Here is a 22,801-nt window from a genome sequence, read left to right as displayed (position 1 = left end):
TGCTATTCAACTTTTCATCCAAGTTTCGAACCACATTAAAATCTCCTCCTACACACCACCTGACTCCGCACAATGAATTCAAACCTGCTAATTCCTCCCAAAATAACTCTCTATGTCGCGGATTGCATGGCCCATACACAGCGGAGAACCACCACACATCATCCTGGCGCCTTATTTGAATCGATACCGAGTAATTCCTGATCAAATTATCACAAACCTCAACCAGGCGAGGATCCCACAGAACTATGATGCCACCCGATCGTCCATCCGCTGGTAAACACACCCAATCGACAAATCTAGACTTCCATAGACTTGAAACAAAACGCCGATCAATTGTATGACTCTTGGTTTCTAAGAAAACTGCAATGTCTGGGTTTTCCTTTCGAATTAAAGTTCTCACTAAATTCCTTCTTCGAGATGACCCTCCCCCTCTAATATTCCATGAACAAATCTTCATAACAGACGACTCGGACCCTTCGAAGCCGATCCTTTATCATAATTGACTCCGCTCTGCAACCTGACTAGCTCTCGAGTAAGCTTACCCGTAGATTTGATCACTTCCTTTTCACTTGTTAAAATATTGCTTTCTTTATGTGAAAGAGCTTGAATCTTTCTTCCTTCTGCTTCTTCAATCAATCGCTGCGTATCTCTCTCGGACTCCAAATTGTCAGGAACAAAAGATTGACCCCCTCCTAAGAACCCACTAGACTGACCCAAAGCGATAAAAGAAGCGGGGAAAAAAGAATGAAGAGAAAAAGGAAGGGCCTTTTATCAAATTATAGCACTTTTAATTTTCTATTAACAATCTACCGTACTTTTCAAAAATTTATTAAAATATTGTAAAAAAAAATTAAAAAAAATAAATAAATAAAACTTTTACTCCAAATGGGGGGGGGAGCAAATTATTTCACCTCCCCCGCCTCCCCTACAGGCGGGGGAGAGAGAAATTAATTTAAATTCTCCCCCGCCTTTACGACAGGCGGGGGAGAGTTATTTTTTTTAAAATATTTAATTTTAAATTTTACCCGCCTATGATAGGCGGGGGAATATATTTTTAAATTATAAAATTTAAAATGCTTGCCCCCGCCTATTGCATCGGCTGGCAAATTTAAATATTTTTAAAGTAGAATTCTTTTGTTTTTTATGACGTGTTCATTTATGTTTTAGATATAATAATTTTGTTTTTTTGTGTAATTATTGGTGGGTAATGGAAAACGACGAAATTAATATATTTTATTTTATCTAAAAAGATGATTTAACGTTACTATACAAAAAGATGGATTTGAGCTCACGTGAAGAGATCATTATTATTGTCCATCTATATCAATTGATATTTTTACACACTTATTGATGTATATTTGATTGATAAGTTTGGATGTATCTTATCATATCTTTCAATGTCGGCATGAATTTGTGTCGAATAATTAATGTTTTGTATTTATTTGAATCACGAGTTGTCTTTAAATTTTTTTTTAAATATAGGCAATAAAGAATTCATGTATTGTTTCTCTATATATGTCTGAAGTTATTTTTCTTGTTTTGCATCTGATAATAAGTATTCTTTCCCGAGTTATTGTTCCGTCGGTGAATTTAAGGAGTGAAGAAATATTTGGCATCAATCAGTCCTGATTGAGGTATATTGCTAATTTTTCAAATATGATATATCAATTTTTGTTTTGAAAATTACATCGATCTAAAAAATAATTTTCATACAAATAATTTATATTCATAATTATTTTTTGTTGTAGATTGTTCGACGAACGAAAGATTTGTTCACGATAAAGGACATCTTTTTCGAGGTATATATCATAATTTCATAATTTAAATCTTATTAGATAAATACTTCTATTATTTTTTATTGAACGAACCTAATTATATATTCCAAAAATATTTATGATCATTGATAAACATTTTTTTTATATCTTGTTTATTAAATATATGTGTGCGTAATATTTATGTATATTAAATCATGATGTATACACAAATTATTATATATATTATATATACACACTCACACACACACACACAGATATATATATGTATACATATTGTGGGAAATCAGATAATAGAGAAAAAAAATTTTTTGTATGTCATTCTTTTTGAATTGATATAATACACGGTATTATATAGGAGATTACAAGGAGAAAAATAAGGAAACTAACTCAATCCTAAATCTGGAAACTACCTAACTAATTCCCTCAATCTCAGGGATTACAAATTAATTCTCCCAACCTATTTACAGAGCTATTTACAGCTCAGCGACACCTCGACACTCCCCCTCAAGCTGAGGAATAGATGTCTTCCATTCCCAGCTTGGATACAAGATCATGGAAACTCGAACTGTTCAGCCCCTTTGTTAGAACATCGGCTAATTGTCTCTCTGATGGAACATAGGACATACACACTAACCCTTCCTCCAGTTTTTCTTTGATGAAATGTCTATCAATTTCAATATGCTTTGTCCTATCATGTTGTATGGGATTATGAGCCATATTAATAGCGGACTTGTTGTCACAGTAGAGCTTCATAGGACCCTCCCATTGGACTCTCAAATCATCCAAAATGATTCTCAGCCAAAGTAATTCGCATAATCCTTGAGCAATAGCCCTGAATTCTGATTCCGCAGATGACCTTGCCACTACATTCTGCTTCTTGCTCCTCCATGTCACTAGGTTACCTCCAAGAAAAGTACAATATCCTGTAGTTGATCTTCTATCCACTAGGGAGCCAGCATAGTCAGCGTCGGTGTAGGCTTCCAGAGTAAGAGTGCCATTCCTTTTGAACAAGATTCCTTTCCCCGGATTGCCTTTCAAGTAATGCAGTACCCTGTAAGCAGCCTGAAGATGAGGTTCTCTTGGATCATGCATGAATTGACTGATCATACTTACAGAATATGTTATGTCTTGTCGAGTGTGAGTAAGGTATATGAGTCTGCCAACCAACCTTTGGTACATTCTTTTATCCACAGCTGGTTCTTCTTTAGCTTCTCCCAACTTATAGTTTGGATCTATTGGAGTAGAGATCGGTTTACACCCAGTCTTCCCTGTTTCTGCCAATAAATCAATTACGTACTTTTGCTGGGATATGTAGATTCCCTTTGTTGAATGTGCCACCTCAATACCGAGGAAGTACTTCAATTTCCCCAGCTCCTTTGTTTCAAATTCTTTTACTAGTCTTAGCTTCAATTCATGCTTCTCTTTCTCATCATTTCCAGTCACGATGATGTCGTCCACATAGACTAAAAGAGCAGTCACTCCCCCTCCAGCCGAATGCTTAATGAATAAGGTGTGGTCACCTTGGCTTTGTTTATAGCCAGATTCCTTCATGACTTTTGCAAATCTGCCAAACCATGCTCTAGGAGATTGTTTTAACCCATAAAGGGCCTTTTTCAGCTTGCACACATTGTTACCTGTGTCCCCTTCAAATCCCGGTGGGATGTTCATGTAGATTTCCTCATTTAGGTCACCATGGAGGAATGCATTCTTAACATCATATTGTAGCAGTTGCCAATTGAAGTGAGCAGCCAATGCTAACAGGATTCTCACAGTGTTCATTTTTGCAACTGGAGCAAAGGTTTCCTGATAATCCACCCCATAAGTCTGAGTGTACCCTTTGGCTACTAACCTTGCTTTATATCTTTCAAGGGATCCATCAGCCTTGTACTTCAATGTAAAAATCCAATTGCAATCAACAATGTTTTTTCCCTTCGGTTTATCAACGATCTCCCATGTTTTATTCTTTTCTAATGCACTCATTTCCTCTCTCATAGCATCCCTCCATTCCCTTTTTGACAATGCCTCAGCCATATTGTTAGGGATGGCAATGGTGTTCAAACTCACAATGAATCCTTTTTGGGTTGGTGATAGGCGCTTGAGAGAGACATAGTGAGATAGTGGATAGAGTGGATGTTTAGTACATTCTCTGGTTCCTTTTCTAACAGCAATGGGAAGATCCAGAACGGTTGTTGAATTAGTGGTTTGTTCAACAGGTTGTGTGTGTAAAGGTGGATCTGATCTTACCGTAATTTCATTTCCAGAATTTGGATTGGATTCTTGGACTTGTGTCAGTTCAGGAACAGTCTTTCTCCTTGAATACACCTGAGGAAATCTTGGGAAATTGTGAGTAGGAGATGATACGGGTTCAGTGACAGGATCGGGTGACTCAGATGTGACTGGTTCAGAGGACTCGGGTTCAACAACACGGGTTGGCACATACGGAAGGCCAAGGGTTTTAAGTGGTTCAAAGGACTCACAAGTACTATCTTCCATCATTGAAATCTCCCCCTGAAGAGAGGACTTGGAAAAAAAAGGTTTATTTTCTGTGAAAGTGACATCTACAGAGATGTAAAATTTTCTGTTAGATGGGTCGTAACACTTGTATCCCTTTTGAGTGGATGAGTAACCGAGGAAAACACATTTGATGGCTCTGGGGTCTAGTTTCCCTCTATGTTGTTTGTGGACATGAACAAAATGCAGTACACCCAAATACCCTAGGTGTGATGCCATTTGAGGTTCTGAAGTGAGGGTAGAAGCTATTAAGGACCTCTATGGGGCTTTTGTTTTCTAACACGCGGGAGGAAAGTCTATTTATCATATATGTGGCAGTAAGAACGGCTTCTCCCCAATAGGACTTAGAAACATTCCCTTGAAACAGTAAGGCTCGGGTGCTGTTGAGTAAATGGCCATTCTTTCTTTCAGCTACCCCATTTTGTTGGGGTGTGTCCACACATGATGAATCATGGATTATTCCCTGAGATTGGAAGTAAGGGGATAGAATCTGATTGAAGTAGTCTCTAGCATTGTTTGTCCTAAAGCTTTTTATTTTGACCCCAAATTGATTTTGAAGCATTGAATGGAAATTAGGTATAACAGTGCTAACATCAGATTTTTGTTTAAGAAGAAAGAGCCATGTAACTCGGGTGCAATCATCAATTAAGGACACAAACCACCGAGCCCCGGAAACATTAGGTATAGTTGAAGGACCCCATATGTCACTATGAATCAAATGAAAAGGATGAGAACTTCTTTTATTGCTAATAGGAAAAGATACACGGGTATGTTTTGCCAATTCACAAATGTCACACTGAAACTCCGAAATATCTAATCCTTGGAATAAATGAGGATACATTATATTTAGGACCCTAAAAGAGGGATGACCAAGACGTAGGTGGTATAGCCAAATGACATCTTTGTTTGAGGAACTAAGGAAAGATGAAGACAAGTTGCTCCTGAGTTTCTGGGATGGCTCAAGGTGGTAAAGACCGTTCCTTTCCTTAGCAGGTCCAATCCTCCTCCCCGAGTCCTGGTCCTGAAGAACACAATAAAAAGAGCAAAAAACAGCATAGCATTTGAGATCATGAGTCAACTTTTGAATAGACACAAGGCTCGTTGACAGTTTGGGTACATGGAGAACGTTTTTAAGGATAAGGCTAGGTGTGATATGTATATCACCAATCCCTGCAACAGTAGCTAAAGAGCCATTGGCCACAATAATTTTTCTATTACTTGGACATGGGGTATAGGAATGGAAGATTTGTGATGTGGGGGTCATATGGTCTGTAGCACCGGAGTCTATGATCCAAGAGTTGGGATAGAATTTGTCTAAGACATTCATGCAAACAGGTTTACCTGAAAGAGCCATTGAACATGCTCCAAAAGGCTTCTCAAGAGATCCCATTAAGCTTCTCAGCTTCTCAATTTCTTCGCTGCTGAACCCCCCTATTGCTGAATTTTCCTCAATATTGGGCTGCTCTGCCATATGTGCCTGAGGCCTTTGTTGCCCCCCACGGTTGCCCCATTCTCGGCTCGGAGGTTTACCATTCAGCCTCCAACACGTCTCCCTTGTATGCCTCGGTTTCTTGCAAAAAGTACACCAAAGATTGTCTTTGTTCCCTTGGTTATCTCTACCCGAGTGTTTAGGCAGATCATTCTTCGACTGCTCCTGATTTGTTTTCGCTGCTAAGGCTGACCGCAGATCATTCTTCGACTGCTCCTGATTTGTTTTCGCTGCCAAGGCTGACCTATCCATAGTATGGGGTTCTAGCATGACACTTCTCCGACTTTCTTCTGCTCGGATTAATGAGATTGTCTCTTCTAGAGACGGTGTATCCTCCTTGCCGAGGATTTGGATTCTAACTTGATCAAATTCAGAATTCAGTCCTGCCAAAAAATCATAAATCCTATCCTTCTCAATGAATTTCTTCAATGTGGTCGCATCATCAGGGCATTTCATCTCAATTACCCGATAGTGATCCAATTCCTGCCAAAGATTTTGCAACAGGGTTGTATACTCTATGACAGATTTGTCTCCCTGCTTGGCGGCGGAGGTTTTTTCCTTAATTTCATACACCAGGGCAGCATCGCGGGCCTTCGAGTATGTGCGGTTGATATAGTCCCAAATTTCCTCTGCGCTATTCAAGAACATGCAAGTGTCACTGATCGTTGGCTCCATGGAAATCCCATAGCCAGGACATAATCATGGAATCCTCCTCATCCCATGCGACAAAGGTTGGATCCCTTTCTTCTGGTCCGGTTCCAAGTAGGTGATTAAGCCTCCATTTGCCCTTTAGGTATGTGCGGACAATTTGGGACCATTTGAGATAGTTCTTCCCATTGAATCGGTTGGATGCCCGAATATTCTGCAACTCTCCAATTTTCTGAACAGAATTGGATTCTTCGGACATTGACATGGTGAAGAAGAGATTCACAGCAATGAAGGCTGGAACACGTAGAAATGGAAGCCCAGAAAAAAACTGGAATATGAAAAGGAAACACACAGCAATGAAGGCTGCTTGAAGAATACGAAACCCCAGAAAAATTCCTAGAGCTCTGATACCATGTGGGAAATCAGATAATAGAGAAAAAGAATTTTTTGTATGTCATTCTTTTTGAATTGATATAATACACGGTATTATATAGGAGATTACAAAGAGAAAAATAAGGAAACTAACTCAATCCTAAATCTGGAAACTACCTAACTAATTCCCTCAATCTCAGGGATTACAAATTAATTCTCCCAACCTATTTACAGAGCTATTTACAGCTCAGCGACACCTCGACATATATATATATATATATATATATTATATTGTTAGTATTTATGAATCATCGTTTTTTTTCTGGTTTATATCTCATAAAATTTATGAATTTCAATGTTATGAAGTACAAATCGTTCATTATTATTTTTGTGGTAGATTGTACGATATGAATTTAGACATATGAATTTTATTTGAAATGTTAATACTAGAAATGTTTTTCTTTAAATTGAAAATTTATTTTTAGATAAATTTAAATGCAGGTATGGATACAATTTCAGCCATTTTATATATTGGCGGTGATGTTATCGTAAGTCATGGAACAGTCAATTATAGTAATAAAGGGGTGAAGTTAATTCGTATATCTAGATCTATGTCATTATGCGATTTGATTGAAATAGTTCATCGGAAGTTAGATATCGATCCCAGAAAATATAGGTTGAACCTTTCAACCAAATATTCGTATATGGACAAATCGCGTTCAGTAGAAGTTCATGTTGTCCTTGACGATGATACTTTACAATTTATGTTTGGTCCTGGTTCCGATGTGCAGTGCATAGAGTTGTATATTGAATGTGAGGCCATTGAAGATAATGTAGTAACAAATGTTGTTGAGTCGTACATTCCATGTATTACCCAAGGTCTAAGTATGATAGGATTTGATCAGTCAGGTGGCACCTCGTCTGCTACTTACAATGAAAATGTTGATCCACCTTATTCTTCCATGGACAATAATATTGGGGACTGGGATCAATATATTATTGGATGCGCAGATAAAGATAATAATTGTTGGCCGAACGTGAATTCTAATGCATCAAGTTTGGCTCGTGTAGTCGCTGCAGTGGCAACAGATGATGAAACATCACGTCAAATGTTTGCTGATTCTGCATTACTGGAAAATATAGAGAGTGACAGCGAGCCTGACACACCAGTGGGTGATGATTCAGACGAGGAGGGTAACGAGGACGCGTTCGAAAATGTTAGTGAGCAATTACATGGCGCAACTTCAGACATAGTTCCACTTGATGTTTCTAATATTTATGAGATGCCACAATTTTTTAGTGCTGTGTATGAAGAACAATGTCCTGATTCTGTAGGTGTGTCATATGGGTCACAGACTGTCTTTTATAATCCGGAGAAAGGAGAATTACATAAAAACATGGTCTTTAGAAGCAAAAAAGAATTGATTGCAGCTGTTAAAGACTTTTCTGTTAGATGTGTAAGGCGTGAATATCGTGTTGTTGAGAGCACACCGACTTTATGGAAAGTTCGGTGCAAGAATCGATCATCGAGCATGGATTGTGGATGGGGCCTCCGAGCTTGTTTGAAAGCAAATTTGGGTTATTTTAAGATCACTAAATATGGTGATCGACACACATGTGTTTCTAGCCATGTTGGGATTGACCACAAAAACCTAGACAAAAACATGATCGCCTCGAATCTTATTGGTATTGTGCATTGTGATCCATCTTGTGAGATTAAATATGTTCAGCAACTTATCAAAGACAAATATGATTATGAAATTTCGTATGCCAAGGCATGGTACAGTTTGAAGCGTGCTGTTGAAAACGTGTATGGCACATGGGAGAGTTCGGTTCGCATTTTGCCAACATACATGGGTGCTCTTATGAAGTTCAATCCCTGAACAATCGTTGAGTGGAGACATTTTCCAACAAACAACCCATCAATAAAAGTTTTAAACTATGTTTTTTGGGCCTTTCGACCATGTGTAGATGGGTTCCGATATTGCCGTAAAATTATCAGCATTGATGGCACTCATTTATATACGAAGTATAAGCACAAGATGCTTATTGCTGCAGGTTTGGATGCCAACAATCAGATATTACCCCTGGCTTTTGCACTCGTGGATGAAGAGAGTTATGATTCGTGGAAATGGTTTTTAGACCTTTTGTGTGTGCATGTTATTAATGGCCTACCAGGAGTTTGCATTATCTCTGATAGACATCGGGCCATCATTGGAGGTGTCGAGGGAATACCTCAGTTCAATCCTCCGTACGGTGTACATCGGTTTTGCCTGAGACATGTTTGCTCTAATTTCAACACGCACTTCAAAAACGTTCATCTGAAAGACCTTTGTTGGCAAGCAGGATCACAACACCATGTTCGCAAATTTGACGATATAATGAACGAAATTAAGAACAAGCAACCAAATGCATACAAATATTTGTCTGAAATTGATAAACATAAGTGGACTCTTGCACATGATGGTGGTTGGCGCTTTGGCATAATGACAACAAATATGTCTGAGTGTCTTAATGGTGTACTCAAGGGTGCTCGTCGTCTTCCGATTACAGCAATAGTTAAGATGACTTTCCAAAGATGAGCGGAGTATTTTATAAACCGCATCACAAAATGTCAACGTATGATGCAGAACAACCAACCTTGGCCTGACTATGTGTTGCATAAATATGAGAAATGGTCTGTCAGATCCAACGAACATACCGTGAGTCGGATCGAGATAAGAGCAAAGTAGGCTACTGTGACAACCGAGGTACGTCCAGGGCGAGGCAAACATGTCCAAGTTGTCACACTAACAACATGTGAATGCTCTTGTGGAAAGTGGACAATCTTCGGAATTCCCTGTTCTCATGCAATTTGTACGGCAAAACACTTTGGGTTAGATCCTACGACATTTGTGCAGCCATGGTTCCGGATTAGCAAATACATAAACACATATGAAGGAAGATTTCATGCTGTTCAAGATGATCACTATTGGGATACACCAGTATTCGAGCTACGCCACAATCCAGTTCGACGTGAAAGAAGAAGATCAGGGAGAAGTAGGACGACCAGAATTCGAAATGAAATGGACCAGCCAACGGTTCGAGAGAGACAACGTCGTCAAAGAGAAAATCCAGCAAGACAATAACACATTTTCTGTGTTTCATGGCAATCGTATGGTAATGTGCATTATTTCATATATTTTTTTTAATATCTTTTTGTTTACTAATTCATATCTAATAATTTTTGCAGGATTATTCCTCATATTGGCAATGCTCAATGATGATGTTATTTTTAATAATCGAGACTAGATGTACATTGTATGTGAACACAAAATTATGTTCCTACTTTTGTTTAACGGAATGTTGTGTCCGATTTATGCAACACTTATGTTCTTTTATTGCTTTTGTATACCGAGTACATCCGATTTATAACATACATCCTCCGATAATCATCAATGCCACGCACCGAGTATACCGCTCAACTTCTACATGTGTGCTATTATCGTTAATCAAAATTGATCTACAATATTGATCCAACACTGACATTACCAATTTATTACCTCTGAATTGATTTACGTGTGGCATAAAACCCAACCATTCAGCACATTGACTTTGCCACACGTGTGGCTTAAAAGATTCGTCAACGCCAGTAACAGCAAAACCGTTAATATTTAGATTCCATACCAGCTCAACATCTTGCAACGTTATTGTTGCCTCACCAACACGAAGATGAAATGTATGAGTCTCTCTACGCCATCTTTCAACGAGAGCCGTAATCAAATGATTATCATATTTGAAGAATCCGCAACGAATAATACCATAAAGACCCATATCATTTAAACGTGTAAGAACGCGATGATGCAGTATTTTATCCTCACACAATTTGGATATAATATTGTCGCATCGCCGCACCCTTAAAGTTCTATCCAAATTGTTTTTTGAAATGACACTTGATATATGAGTTTCTTGTCTATATAAAACACTATCATCTATTGGTCCAGCGTTAAATTCCATCTGTATTTCATATATAAAAAATTACCAGTTAGAAATAAATACATATTTATATATAATTTCATTGTGATTTAATTGATATAAATTTAATTATTATAGTCCATCTTAAGACACTATTTTTAAAATATTCTTGTTTGTTAAAGATTTTATAATATAGTATTGCATTATTTTATAATCTTCAACTACCTTTTTCACTATTACAACTCAGTGAATTATTTTTGATCAAAAAACATTTGACCCATTTTATTCCCTAAAATTTCTCAAATAATAATTGAAATAAATATATTATATTACGTGATCTTTAATTTAATACTAAAAAATAATAAACATATAAAAGTTTATCTCGATGATTAAATTCATGTCTAATAAATTTTTTAGATTTTATTTTATTATTTATGTCTAATATTTTAATTAAATGATACTACTAAATCATAATTTTTTATCCTACATTTTACAAATTATTAATATTACAAAATATTAGATCTAATCTTAAAAAAAAACGCTACTACATACAAAGTAATAAATTTAATACGAAATATTACAAAATATTAGATCTAAATTTTAAATTCTTAAAGAATAGTTTGAATAGAATTGTGAAAATGATTATTTATATTAACAACGGTATTTATAAAAACAATGTAAAAGGCTAATTAATATATTTAGCAATTAACATAATTAATATGTTAGTTTGATTAGTTATTTAATCTAATACCAAATTTAATTATGATGATAATAGGAAATAATCCCTCTTATTTGACTTAATTTAACATGTTTTGTGTCATTATGAAAATGATTCAAAGGATATAATTGGAATTTAATTTAATTAAGTGCTAGTTTTAAAAACTAACTTAAAGTTAAATTTGATCATAAATATACATGTGTAGAAGGTCATTTTAAAATCCTTCTAAACAAATATATCATTTTTACGTAAACATAATAAATAAAAACACTTCAATAATATTTATGATAACAAATTAACAAATAAATATATCATAACAAAAATTAAGATAATAATTTTAACGAATTAAGATTAAAAATTTCTAAACATATATTAAAATTAATATAATACAACCATCAAATAAATTAATTGAATACAAATAATTTTATCTAACACTTAGAAATATTTTTTACCTTTTAATAAGATAGGCACGATAATACCAATATCTACACTTCCTGAAATAAATCAAGAGACAGAAGGTATAAAATTATTAGAATTCAAAATTTTATTAAAAAAATTTGAGACGAAAAATAAATCAAATCCATACCGACAAATTTTTGAACAACCTTTGAATACAAAATGCAAGTGAACTTCTGTGAACACAATACAAGTGAAAAATCTTTGAATACAAAATGCAAGTCTCGTGTATATATATAGAAGAATTCTATTTTAAAAATATTTAAATTTGCCCGCCACTGCAATAGGCGGGCAAGCGAAATTTTTTAAAAAGCCTCTCCCCTGCCTGTCGTTCAGGCGGGGGAGAATTTAACTTAATTTTTCCCTCCCCCGCCTCCCCTACAGGCGGGGGAGGTGAAATAATTTGCTCCCCCCACCCCATTTGGAAGGGCGGGGGAGTAAAAGATTTATTTATTTTTTTTTTAATTTTTTTTTTACAATATTTTAATAAATTTTAGAAAAGTACGGTAGATTGTTAATAGAAAGAACTATAATTTGATAAAAGACCCGAAAAAGGAAGCTTGGAATTTGAAGAAGGGAAACAAGAAAGTACCTTTCCCCCAAGAGGTTCAGTGTTACCTTGAATCGATGGTTGGATGTCAAAATTCTTTTCCTCCTCTTCTAGAAGAAACAGCTTCTGTAAATCCAAATCTACTGCTTCATGATTTGGCTGCAACTCTGAATGAGAAGTAAATATGCTGCCCGATTCTGAGGATGCAAAACCTTTTTCCCATTGTTCATCTTCCGGTTGTTGTAAATCAAAATCATCTGAGTCGTCAAACTCACACTCTCTTATCTTGGTCAAGTCTTCCAATTCGTTAACAAATGCTGTCTCTCCTACCATAACTTCCCCATTAGTCATTAGTAATGAAGTGTTGGAAATTGATGAGTCCTTTTCCCCCTCTGGAATAGAAGGTGTAATATGTTCTTCGATTGTCTTTGAAAGATCCTTTTCCTCCCCATTTCCGTTGGATAAGGAATGGATGGGAGAGCTAGTAAAATCCTCGATTTTTTTTTGGTGAGATACGCTGCAATATTTTATCCACCTTTCTATCCTTACGATTGGCTGACTGCACTGAAGATTCAATAAGCTTGTCCGCTGCTCTGCTTGTAAGCCCTATGACCTCCGCCTCAACTCTGCGTTCCGAAGTGCACCGAGTTGGTTCTCCAATTTCCGTCTTGTCTCTGCAAATGTTATTATATTCCCCGCCTTCCAATATCCTTTTTCCCGTTGATCAGAGCTTGAGCGTAAGTCTGTTTACCGTAAAGCTCATAAGCTTTTCGGTCGAAAATGTCAACGCTGATAGTAAGATCCATGATAAACCCGTTGTTTTTCAACAGAACTCGATTGGAAATAAAGCCATCTCTTTTTCCTTTGACCTTAATCTTCGCAGCAACTAAGTTCCGAAGGAGACTTGTGTCTTTACTGATCTCCAAGAGGCCCCCACATTGATCCCCTATTTCCTTGAGAATGTCGAAAGTCCATAAATGCCAAGGTAGCCCTGCAATCTTGATCCAGCTGTTACAACAACTGAGAACCGATTCTTTTGCAATGCTTTCAGAACTCCAGTTCTCGAAATCTAAAACCACTCCGCCATCGAAGAAACCTCTTTTTAGTTGAGTATAGTGCTCTCGTTCCTTCTGATGAGCAGGCCACCAAACCGCTTTGTTTGCTTGGAAAGGGTGAATTTCGATGCTCCTCTTAACATCACAACCTAAAACCCTCGCAACCTGATCCCAAGACACGTTCACCCTTCCTCTTGTGATTGTGATAGCCTTGTTCCAATTTGTCTCTGATGACTTACAGTAAGTGGCGTCATTATCCTTCGACGAATCTTGATGAATGGCCCAATCTCCAACCTTAGCTTTGTTCTGGTTCCTTGAATCAACAAACTTGTGACCCACCATCAATTGTCTCCCTGACAGTAATTTAATGAGAGTATCTGAGATCCTAATCCATCCTTGAAGCTTAAATCCGCTGGGTATGATTATGTTCTGTTTCTTCCCTTGATTGCTAAGTCTAGAAATCTCCAGGAACCTTCCTCTTTTGTTGGCAAATCTGTGTACTACTATTGTTGCACTGCAGCCCCTGAAACGGTAGAAGTCTGAGCAGGATAAAGGGTTGCTAATGAAGTTTCTGATTTTTAAACTGATCCACCGAGCCTCACTTCGATCCAAGTCTAGGAAGTAAGTTGCATTCCTAGTTCTTTCAGTCCAACGAACCGAGACTCATCTGTTAGCCCATTTAACCGAGAACCACTTAAACTCGATCTTAACCCCTTCATCTCTAAAATTAGGCAGAAGCGCTGAAGACGAAAGCCTACTGGCCCTAGCTTGCATCGTAGAAGATCCAAAAAAGACCGGCCTGAGAAAGATAACCAAGGACGGGAAAGACAGCTGAAGAAAGCGGAGGGAAAGAGAAGTAAAGAGCGAAAGAACGGGAGAAAACAAGGACCGAAACCCTAGTTACCGGCGGCCGGATAAACGGCGCCGGCGACGACGAACGGTTGCGATCAGGGGAGAAGAATATTAAGGTGCATTACTGAAGAAGAAGGGTGAACGATGGTGAAGGAAAACCGGAGGTAGAGAGCATTTTTTGAAAAATTCTCTCACTAAGCCTTCTGTTCACTTGATAGTGAAAGACCAATGATGGTTAATGGATATATATATATAACAGGCCTCAAGTTTTAAATATGATGAGAGAATTCACAAGACAGAAAGATATGGTTAGAGCAGGAAAAACTCGCTTTGCTACTGCTTTTTTGACTTTAAAGCGTTTTCAAAATCACAAGGCGAGTTTGAGAAAAATGTTTACATCTGAGAAATGGACCACTAGTAGATTTGCAAAGGAGGCACCGGGTAAACGGGCAACAGAGGTTATACTAATGCCTTCATTTTGGAATGCGGTCGTTTATGCTGTTAAAGTGGGTGGTCCTGTTGTGAAAGTTCTGCGATTGGTTGATGGGGAAAAAAACCTCCAATGGGCTATATTTATGAGGCAATGGATCGAGCTAAAGAAGCTATTGCTGCCTCATTTGATCACAAAGAGAATAAATATAAAGATATTTTTGCTATAATTCATCATAGGTGGACAATACAACTCCATCGACCTTTACATGCTGCTGGGCATTTCTTAAACCCGGAGTTCTTCTATTCGGATTCTAATATAGAAAATGATAATGAAGTAGTAACGGGTTTGTATAAATGTATCGCAAGAATGTGTGAAACTGAGGAGCCACAGGATAAGATCATGGACCAATTGCCATTGTACAAAAGGGCCGAAGGACTTTTTGGGATGCCAATGGCAGTCAGACAAAGAAACAAAAAATCATCAGGTAATCAATATTTTATTTTTATTATATGATAATTGATATGTAGTTTTAATGTTCAATTTTTTATTTTGTTTCAAAATAACCAGCGGAATGGTGGTTGGCTTATGGGTGTTCAATACCCGAATTGCAAGTGTTCGCGGTGAAAGTTCTAAGCCTCACTTGTAGCTCAAGCAAACGAAATTGGAGTGTGTTTGAACATGTGAGTACTAAGTATTAGTATTTAATGAAATATTAAATAAATTTATTATTTTAAAGTTAAAATTAATTTGTATCAAATATGTGCAGCTTCATTCCAAAAGAAGAAACAGATTGGAGCAAAAAAAATTGAACGATTTGGTTTATATCAAGTACAATAGGGCTTTGAGGCGCCGATATGATATGCGTGATACGATTGATCCTATTTCTTTGGCCGATATAGATGATAGTAATGAATGGTTGATGGGGAAACTATATTATAATAGTGGTGACGAAAATGATCTCGTGTTTGATGATGACAATTTGACTTGGGGTGAAGTTGGACGAGCTTCTGGGGTTGATGAAGATGCCTACAATTTTAGATCTCGAGATCCATCCTCTACAAAAGAAGCAGCGGCTAGTACTAGTACATTAAATACGTATAAAAGAAGATCCACTATCCATCGTTATAACAATGAAGAGGATGAAGAAATTGATTTTGGTGACAACGACGAGGAATCAGAAGGATACAAATCTGGAGCTTCAGCTTCTGGAGATGATGATGATGATACAGTTGGGGAGGATGAAGATGGATTTGATGATTTAGATTTTTGAAGTTTTTTTCTTAATATACTATGATGCACTTACGACTTAATAATGAATTTTAGATGATTGGAGTTTGTTTTTTGTTATGATTTATGCTACATTATCTGTTAATTGATTTTTATTTATATTATTTTTTATTTTTGTGAATAAGTATTTAATTTAAATAGTATAAAATACTTTATATATGTTGAATTTTAATGTGTCAAATGCGCTTTACTTCGATAAAGCGTGCGCTTCACCTCGCGCCTTGCGCCTCAGGCTCCAACGCACCCTAGCGCTTTAGTGCGCCTTGCGCCCCAAATAACTATGGTGTTTTTATAGCGTAGAATAGTCCGTAGATCTACAATTTACACAAACATATGAAATTGGATACGCGCCGATAGTCATAGTCTGGTAGGGCGAAAACTAGGGGATTTCATAGATCGACATGCAATTCACTCTTGATAAATAATTAAAGACATTTAATTATTTCACTGAGTAGAGTTAGTTTGGCATAGCTCGAGAGGGCGTGTTCAATCGAATAGGAAATCATGTTGGAAGCGTAAATCACTATCGAACGAATTAATTAATTAACGAAGGGTAGGTGAACTGAAATTACCAACAAATTCATTTCTCATTGAAATTTAATTAATTGGTCTAGATTCTATATCTCATTATTTAATTCTTGAGTTTTATCTTTGAGTTTTATCTAATTTTAGTAGTCATAAATTACCATTCAAATTTCGTTGCTAAAGATTTGATAACTGAAAATAATAATTGCAAAATACAGTCTCCAGTGGAACGATACTCGTACTCGCGTACATTATACTATTACTTGACATCGCGTACTTGCGATTAATTTTCGAGCATACAAAATCATATTTTTATTAAGGATTCCACAATGCAAGTTTTGCTCGATCAATTATCATTCTGGAAGTAGAGAACTTATGTACCTGATCAATATTCTTGTCCCCTGTTCAGATTAAACACCCGCCATTAAAAATATTATCAAACAAATTCTTAGCAAATTAGTGTCGACTTGTCTACTTAAGCAAAGAAAAACTGACCATCAGTATTAGGGACTCTTTGGAGAGCCTCGTGGACCATTTCTTGCACCGACTTTCCTTCTAATAGTACCAACAAAGAGTACCAAGTTCAGAAATTGGCAAAACAGCAAGAAGAGTATCAATATTACAAGCACTTGCCATGACAAAAAGAAGTTGATGCAAAACTTAGATGCATGAATACAGTAGTTTTGTAAGAAAACTTACGAAGAAAATCACGCTGGATTAACCATAACAAGTTAGCAGGTTCAAAAGCCACATCTTCTCCCAGCAGAAATAATGTATTAAACCTTTAGCATCTCATCTTCTCGTTTTGTTTTCTTTAAGGTGGAAAATTAATTAAAACATAATGAAAGGAGGTAACAGAGATGGGTAAATTACCTTCACTCTGTTCCAAATGCATATGCAAGAAACAACGAGGAGAAAGAAACATCATCAGAATAAATCAAGTTGAGATGCAAAGTTAAAGCTGATAGAAACAAAATGTTGATCAAGTGAGATGACAATATAAACCTTCCATAAAATTCTTCGGCAAGTTCAACGGAAAATGACAGCCGAGACACATCTGCTTCACGTATCTAAGCTTAAAAAAGTAAGAAAACTTGCCAAAGAAAATAAGTTTTAACATCTAAAAGCAAGCGGTCACATGCAATTTTTTTTCAAGTGAGCAGAGCAAAAGTCAGAGAGTGACAATAGCGAGGAATTTTGGGGTGGCATTCAGTGTAGGCGTTGAGTTATTTTTGTTTTTTTTTTTTTTTAAATGTTGAGTTTTTAAGCAGTAAAAATATAGTGAAATAGAATACAACACAACACATACACGATTCGGCGATAATGAAAAGAGGGACATAGAATCAATAGTGTACAAGAAAAATTATTCTTGTTTGACAAATAAAAAGATGGAGATTTAATAACTCAAAAGAGTTAAAAGATATAAATATCTAAATAGTTTTTGTAGAAAACTGGGACAGAATGGCGCCAGGGTAAGTGAGACTTCCAGACAGCAGAAGAATGTGAATAGCGTCTTCCAAAGCACAGCCAAAGCATAACCTAAAGAATTATCAATTAAAAGTATCTATCAAAGATGCTTTAGTGCTTTTTAAAAATACAAGTCTTTGATGATTTCAATTACTTAAATATGTAACAACATTCTGGAGTTCACAAAAAAGCTTTCATGCACAACCCAGATTCATTGGACAGTTCCAACAATCTTGCTCATACTAGGATGTGCATGAGCATCCCCTTCTATTATATACGTAGATCATGAGTTTCATAGTCTCGGGATGGATCACTGTGAGTGGTTTATTTCTATGAACTTTTAAAAGGCCAAGATTCCTATTGATTCCACACGAATATGATGCGGTAAAAGCAAATATTAAAATTTGGGAGAAGAACAAACCGTCTCAGGAAGGTTATACACAAGTACAGAACTCATGACAGTTGCCAGGGCAAAAATCCTGTAAAAAAAGCGATCAGAATTTGTCCCCAGAACCAATTGAAAAGAACATGTGTACGAGTTAATCTGTTTAAAACGAATTACAACTGCTTCAAAATTACCTATCATCATATACATTTGACTTTCCAACACTTTCAAAGCCCTCAGTATCAAGATAGATGACAGAAGTTTTAACTCCATGGATATCCATTTCAACTCGAGTACCCCACACCCGTATACCTACATGAACAAGCAAAAAATCTGAGCACCATTAAAAAAGAACAATGCATCGATCATTATATAAAAAAAGGAAATTTCAGTATACGCCTTTAGTTTTAGTATCACGCATGTGGCCAACACCAAAACCTGCCAAATTCGAACTTTACAATTAGGATTTAGAACACAAAATGAAAAATGAGACTAGCAGTATTACAAAATGTGATAAAATTACTGAAGCGGACCTTCATAACATGAAAGAGATAGAAGCTGGTTAAGTAAAAATGATTTTCCAGATCTATATGGTCCGATAACCTGTAAAAGAACACCGCACGATGAGAAGATTTTATTAAAAACAAGCTTCGTGGAACACACAAACAGATGTGGAAGTTGCATGTGGAAATCCAACTAAACCATAGTTATCAAACATTCTTCAATCACCAACAACAATAAAACAAACTACCTACAAATTTTGCTTCCATCATCCCATCTACCACTTAAAATGTAAGATATTGGTCATTCCTCACATAATGATACTCTTTCAATATCATTTTTTACATGATGATTGTCATTAATCTAAAGCTTACAGCAACAGCTGCAATAGGGGTTGGGACTCTTTCAATTGCCTCCAAGCCTTCTCTTGAAAGACGGAGTTTTGAATGACCAGGTTCGGGTTCTACGATAGGAAACCTGTACCGATAAATTGAACCATAAATTAACCCGTAAGTAAGGAAAGCCAACTGCAAGTAAGATTGGACATTGGGAGTTAGCAAGGAGACAGAAAAAGATAGAGCCAAAATAAAGCAGTTTAAATGAACAGGACAAAATGTCTTTGCCAATATGTGAACACAAATTAACTTATTTACATATAACATACACACACAGACACACACACACTTCATTTATGGATTGATAGCTAACATCTGATTTTCCTCGGAAAAAATTTTTTGGACTCAAGAACCATGACCTTTGAGTTTTGACCTCCCCTTTTACATAAAACCGAATTTAAATCAAGAATTTGAGAATTTCCCATCGACACATCTTCTTAACAAACCAAGGCCCGTGCTATAAAAAAGTACATGCACAATTGACAAGAAACGTGAAAAGGCTTATCAAGGAAGTAAATTAGCGTGACCACGACAGATGAGCACGAATATAAAAATAAAAAGCAAAAAAGGCACCCACTATTTCCCTCCCTTTAACATAAGAATGCATAATTTTTAAATAAAAAACATGAGCATTTTCCTCGAACTCATCTTCATCATAATCATAAACCAATAAACAGATTTCGAACTGAAAAAATACAATGCATCGAACAAAAAAAAAATCCTAACCAGAGAGCAAATGCACGTAACTGTGACACATAAACAGTAACAGAAAAACAAAATCTAAAAAGGAACTCACGCTTGGCGGAAATTTTCAATACCAAACTAACCAGATGCGAACAAACCAACAAAAAATGAAAAAACCGCGACCCCATTAAAAACACGCATCTCTGATCCACCAAAAAACCGTTGTAACAAGAATGCGGAGCTCCCTTGAGAATAAAATGCATAAGATTGTGCGGGAGAAGACACCATCGGTGTAGTGGACAAAGGGAACCAAAAAAAAGATGTTGAATTGAGGGGAGATCTCAAGAAGCCATTACTGAGAGAGCAGGTAAAGAACCGTGAACTCGCCGTGGAGAAGCAATAGCGAACGGTTTCCAATTGTTGCAGGATTTGGATCTTGAAAGCGGGCAGGAAGACCACAGCGCATGACAAATTACAATTGAGATGATACAGCGCTAACTGTGAGGTTTACTAAAGGGTTTGGGCTTGTCTTCAAGAAATTCATTATCAAAATATTCCGAGTGTTTTAGTGAATTAATGGAATCAAGACGTGGAGTATGATTGATGTGGAATAGTCCTTTTTGCTTTGAATCATCTCGTTTCTTCTCTAATCACACCCTCCTCTCATGTACCTCTTATAGATATCTTTTTATGGGTTCTACATGTGTAACATCCAAAAAAGCCGATGCACGTAACGTGCATGCTGATAAATTAAACTGTATAATTGTTTTATTTAATTGATTTTAAATGCTTCCATGATGTATATTATATTATTAAAAGTATAGTTGCATGATTAAATGTTATATGGTATGATTTCATGAGAATTGTAGATCTTATCCGAATATTCGATAATGGGGTGGGGAAATGAGACCGAGGAAGACTAGAGGTGTTCAAACTTCGGATAAAAACGAAAAAATCGAAAATCCAAACCCAAAAACCGAACACTGAATCGAACCGAAAACCGAATTTTATAATTCGGTTATAAATGTTAAAACCAAAATTTATTTGGTTCGGTTTCGGATTATATATGTCAAAACCGAATCGGCCTAAAAACCCGAAATTTCATAAAATTAATAATTTTATTTTTATTATATATTTTTTGAGATGATATTAATGAATGATGAATTATTTTAAATAATATTTAGTTGATTGTTGTTACGTAATTCATTTAGACTTTATATTTAAATATTTTACTAAAAAATAATGTAAAAATAACATGTTATATTTTACAATATATTTATCTAATTAATTTAAATAATTGTATCAAAATCGAAATAACCGGCCGAAATAACCGAACCATTTCAGTAGAAAACCAAACCGAACCGAATAAAAATGGTTCGGATATCAGATTACATATTTGTAAAATCGAAAACCAAAAAACCGAAATAAAAAACCGAAAACTGAACTAAACCGACCGATGAACACCCCTTAGGACGACCAAGACAAAATAAATATATTTCAATAAATATTTTCAAGGCTTCTTAATACGATTTAAAATGATTAATTTTTTCTAAAAATGATAGAATTCAAATTATATTACGAGACGAATTCGATTTTATTCGGGAAGCCGGTTTTGGGCAAACGAGAGACTTTTAAAATATCAAAAGCATTATTTTTGAAAACTAATTTTTATAAACTGTTATTTTTCAATTAAATAAGTATTATTGAACCCAATTTAACTATGTTGAGTAGGCTCAGTTGCCCCAATACTTGGTAGCCCAAAACTCAATCCCATTATCATGCAAATTAAAATCTATAAAATAGAAAACCTAAGTCTTTTGGACACTATTCAGCCGATCACTCACATAGAATACCCACACTAAAATTTGAAACCTAGGAGGAAGAGAAACAAGGAGTCTTCGTCGTCCGTTCGTTTTTCATCGCACCCCTCGCCGACGATCGTATATTCAAGCGTTCTAAAATGCAAAGACACGTTTCTAAACTTCTTTGACGCAACATTCAAATCATAATATGTATGTTTTATGTATTTTTGCATGGAAAATATGGGGGTTCAAATTACTTATCATTTTGACAATTACCTTCAATTTTGGAAGATTTTTACGTGTACAAGAACGTGTTATGATTTCCAACGAGTACGCTGTCAACATGAGACGTTTAAGGGATTGAACAAGTGTCGTTTAGGCACGAGACGAGGGCTGGACAAGATCTAGGAGGGGTCGTGTATAGCTCATGGTTAGAGGCTAGGGTTTTCTTGGAAGAAATCTTATGTAAGGGTTCGGTTAAGGGCAAAGGGGCGTGAGGCTCGACCAGGGCTTGGGCCAGAGGTCGTACTGAACGTGACTAAGGGCTAGGAAGAGTCCTAGCATGGCTAGGACCCAAGGGCATCTGGTAGGGAAGAGTCCACAACCTCATGGACTCTTCCCATGTGCACGTCGGGCTGTTGCTGAGGGTAGGGCTCGTGGCGTAGGATAGGATTGTCTAGGCTAGGTCTGAGGGTGGTCCAATGAGGGTCAGGAGGGTTCAAGCTCAAGTGATGGCTCGGGTGAAGAGTCCTCGTCGAGTTGGATACCAAGGTTGCAAGTCTCGGCCGCGGCTCATGCTAGAACTGGTGGAGTGGGCTAGGGGAGAGTTAAATGGGTCAGGGCTAGTCAGTAGGGTCCCTAGGTGGTCTGGTCAGGGTATGGTTCGAGGTGGCTTGGGTGTGATTCGAGAAAAATGAAATATGGTTCGATGGGACTAGTACA

General features: G+C 36.6%; 1 protein-coding gene and 1 long non-coding RNA gene across 2 annotated transcripts in view; one reads left to right on the top strand and one right to left on the bottom strand.

The window, feature by feature from the left end:
* LOC142554595 (uncharacterized) overlaps positions 1-20,523 on the bottom strand; it is a 42,200-nt gene extending 21,677 nt beyond the window's left edge. The window contains 11 exon segments of the mRNA XM_075665259.1: positions 17,007-17,026; positions 17,121-17,180; positions 17,325-17,407; positions 17,631-17,695; positions 18,514-18,571; positions 18,672-18,789; positions 18,877-18,915; positions 19,011-19,080; positions 19,353-19,455; positions 20,170-20,195; positions 20,434-20,523. Coding sequence (XP_075521374.1) covers positions 17,007-17,026; positions 17,121-17,180; positions 17,325-17,407; positions 17,631-17,695; positions 18,514-18,571; positions 18,672-18,789; positions 18,877-18,915; positions 19,011-19,080; positions 19,353-19,455; positions 20,170-20,195; positions 20,434-20,523 — 732 coding nt within the window.
* On the top strand, positions 1,447-10,106 carry LOC142554818 (uncharacterized). The gene is made up of 4 exons (XR_012822212.1): positions 1,447-1,634; positions 1,749-1,799; positions 9,805-9,954; positions 10,028-10,106. It is a non-coding gene; the product is annotated as an uncharacterized LOC142554818 (long non-coding RNA).
* Positions 20,524-22,801: the final 2,278 nt, after the last annotated feature.

This window comes from Primulina tabacum, chromosome 8, assembly GCF_025594145.1.
Source record: "Primulina tabacum isolate GXHZ01 chromosome 8, ASM2559414v2, whole genome shotgun sequence".
NCBI lineage: Eukaryota > Viridiplantae > Streptophyta > Magnoliopsida > Lamiales > Gesneriaceae > Primulina > Primulina tabacum.
The sequence above is the reverse complement of the archived record's forward strand: the minus strand, read 5'-3'. Positions and strand labels throughout refer to the sequence as shown.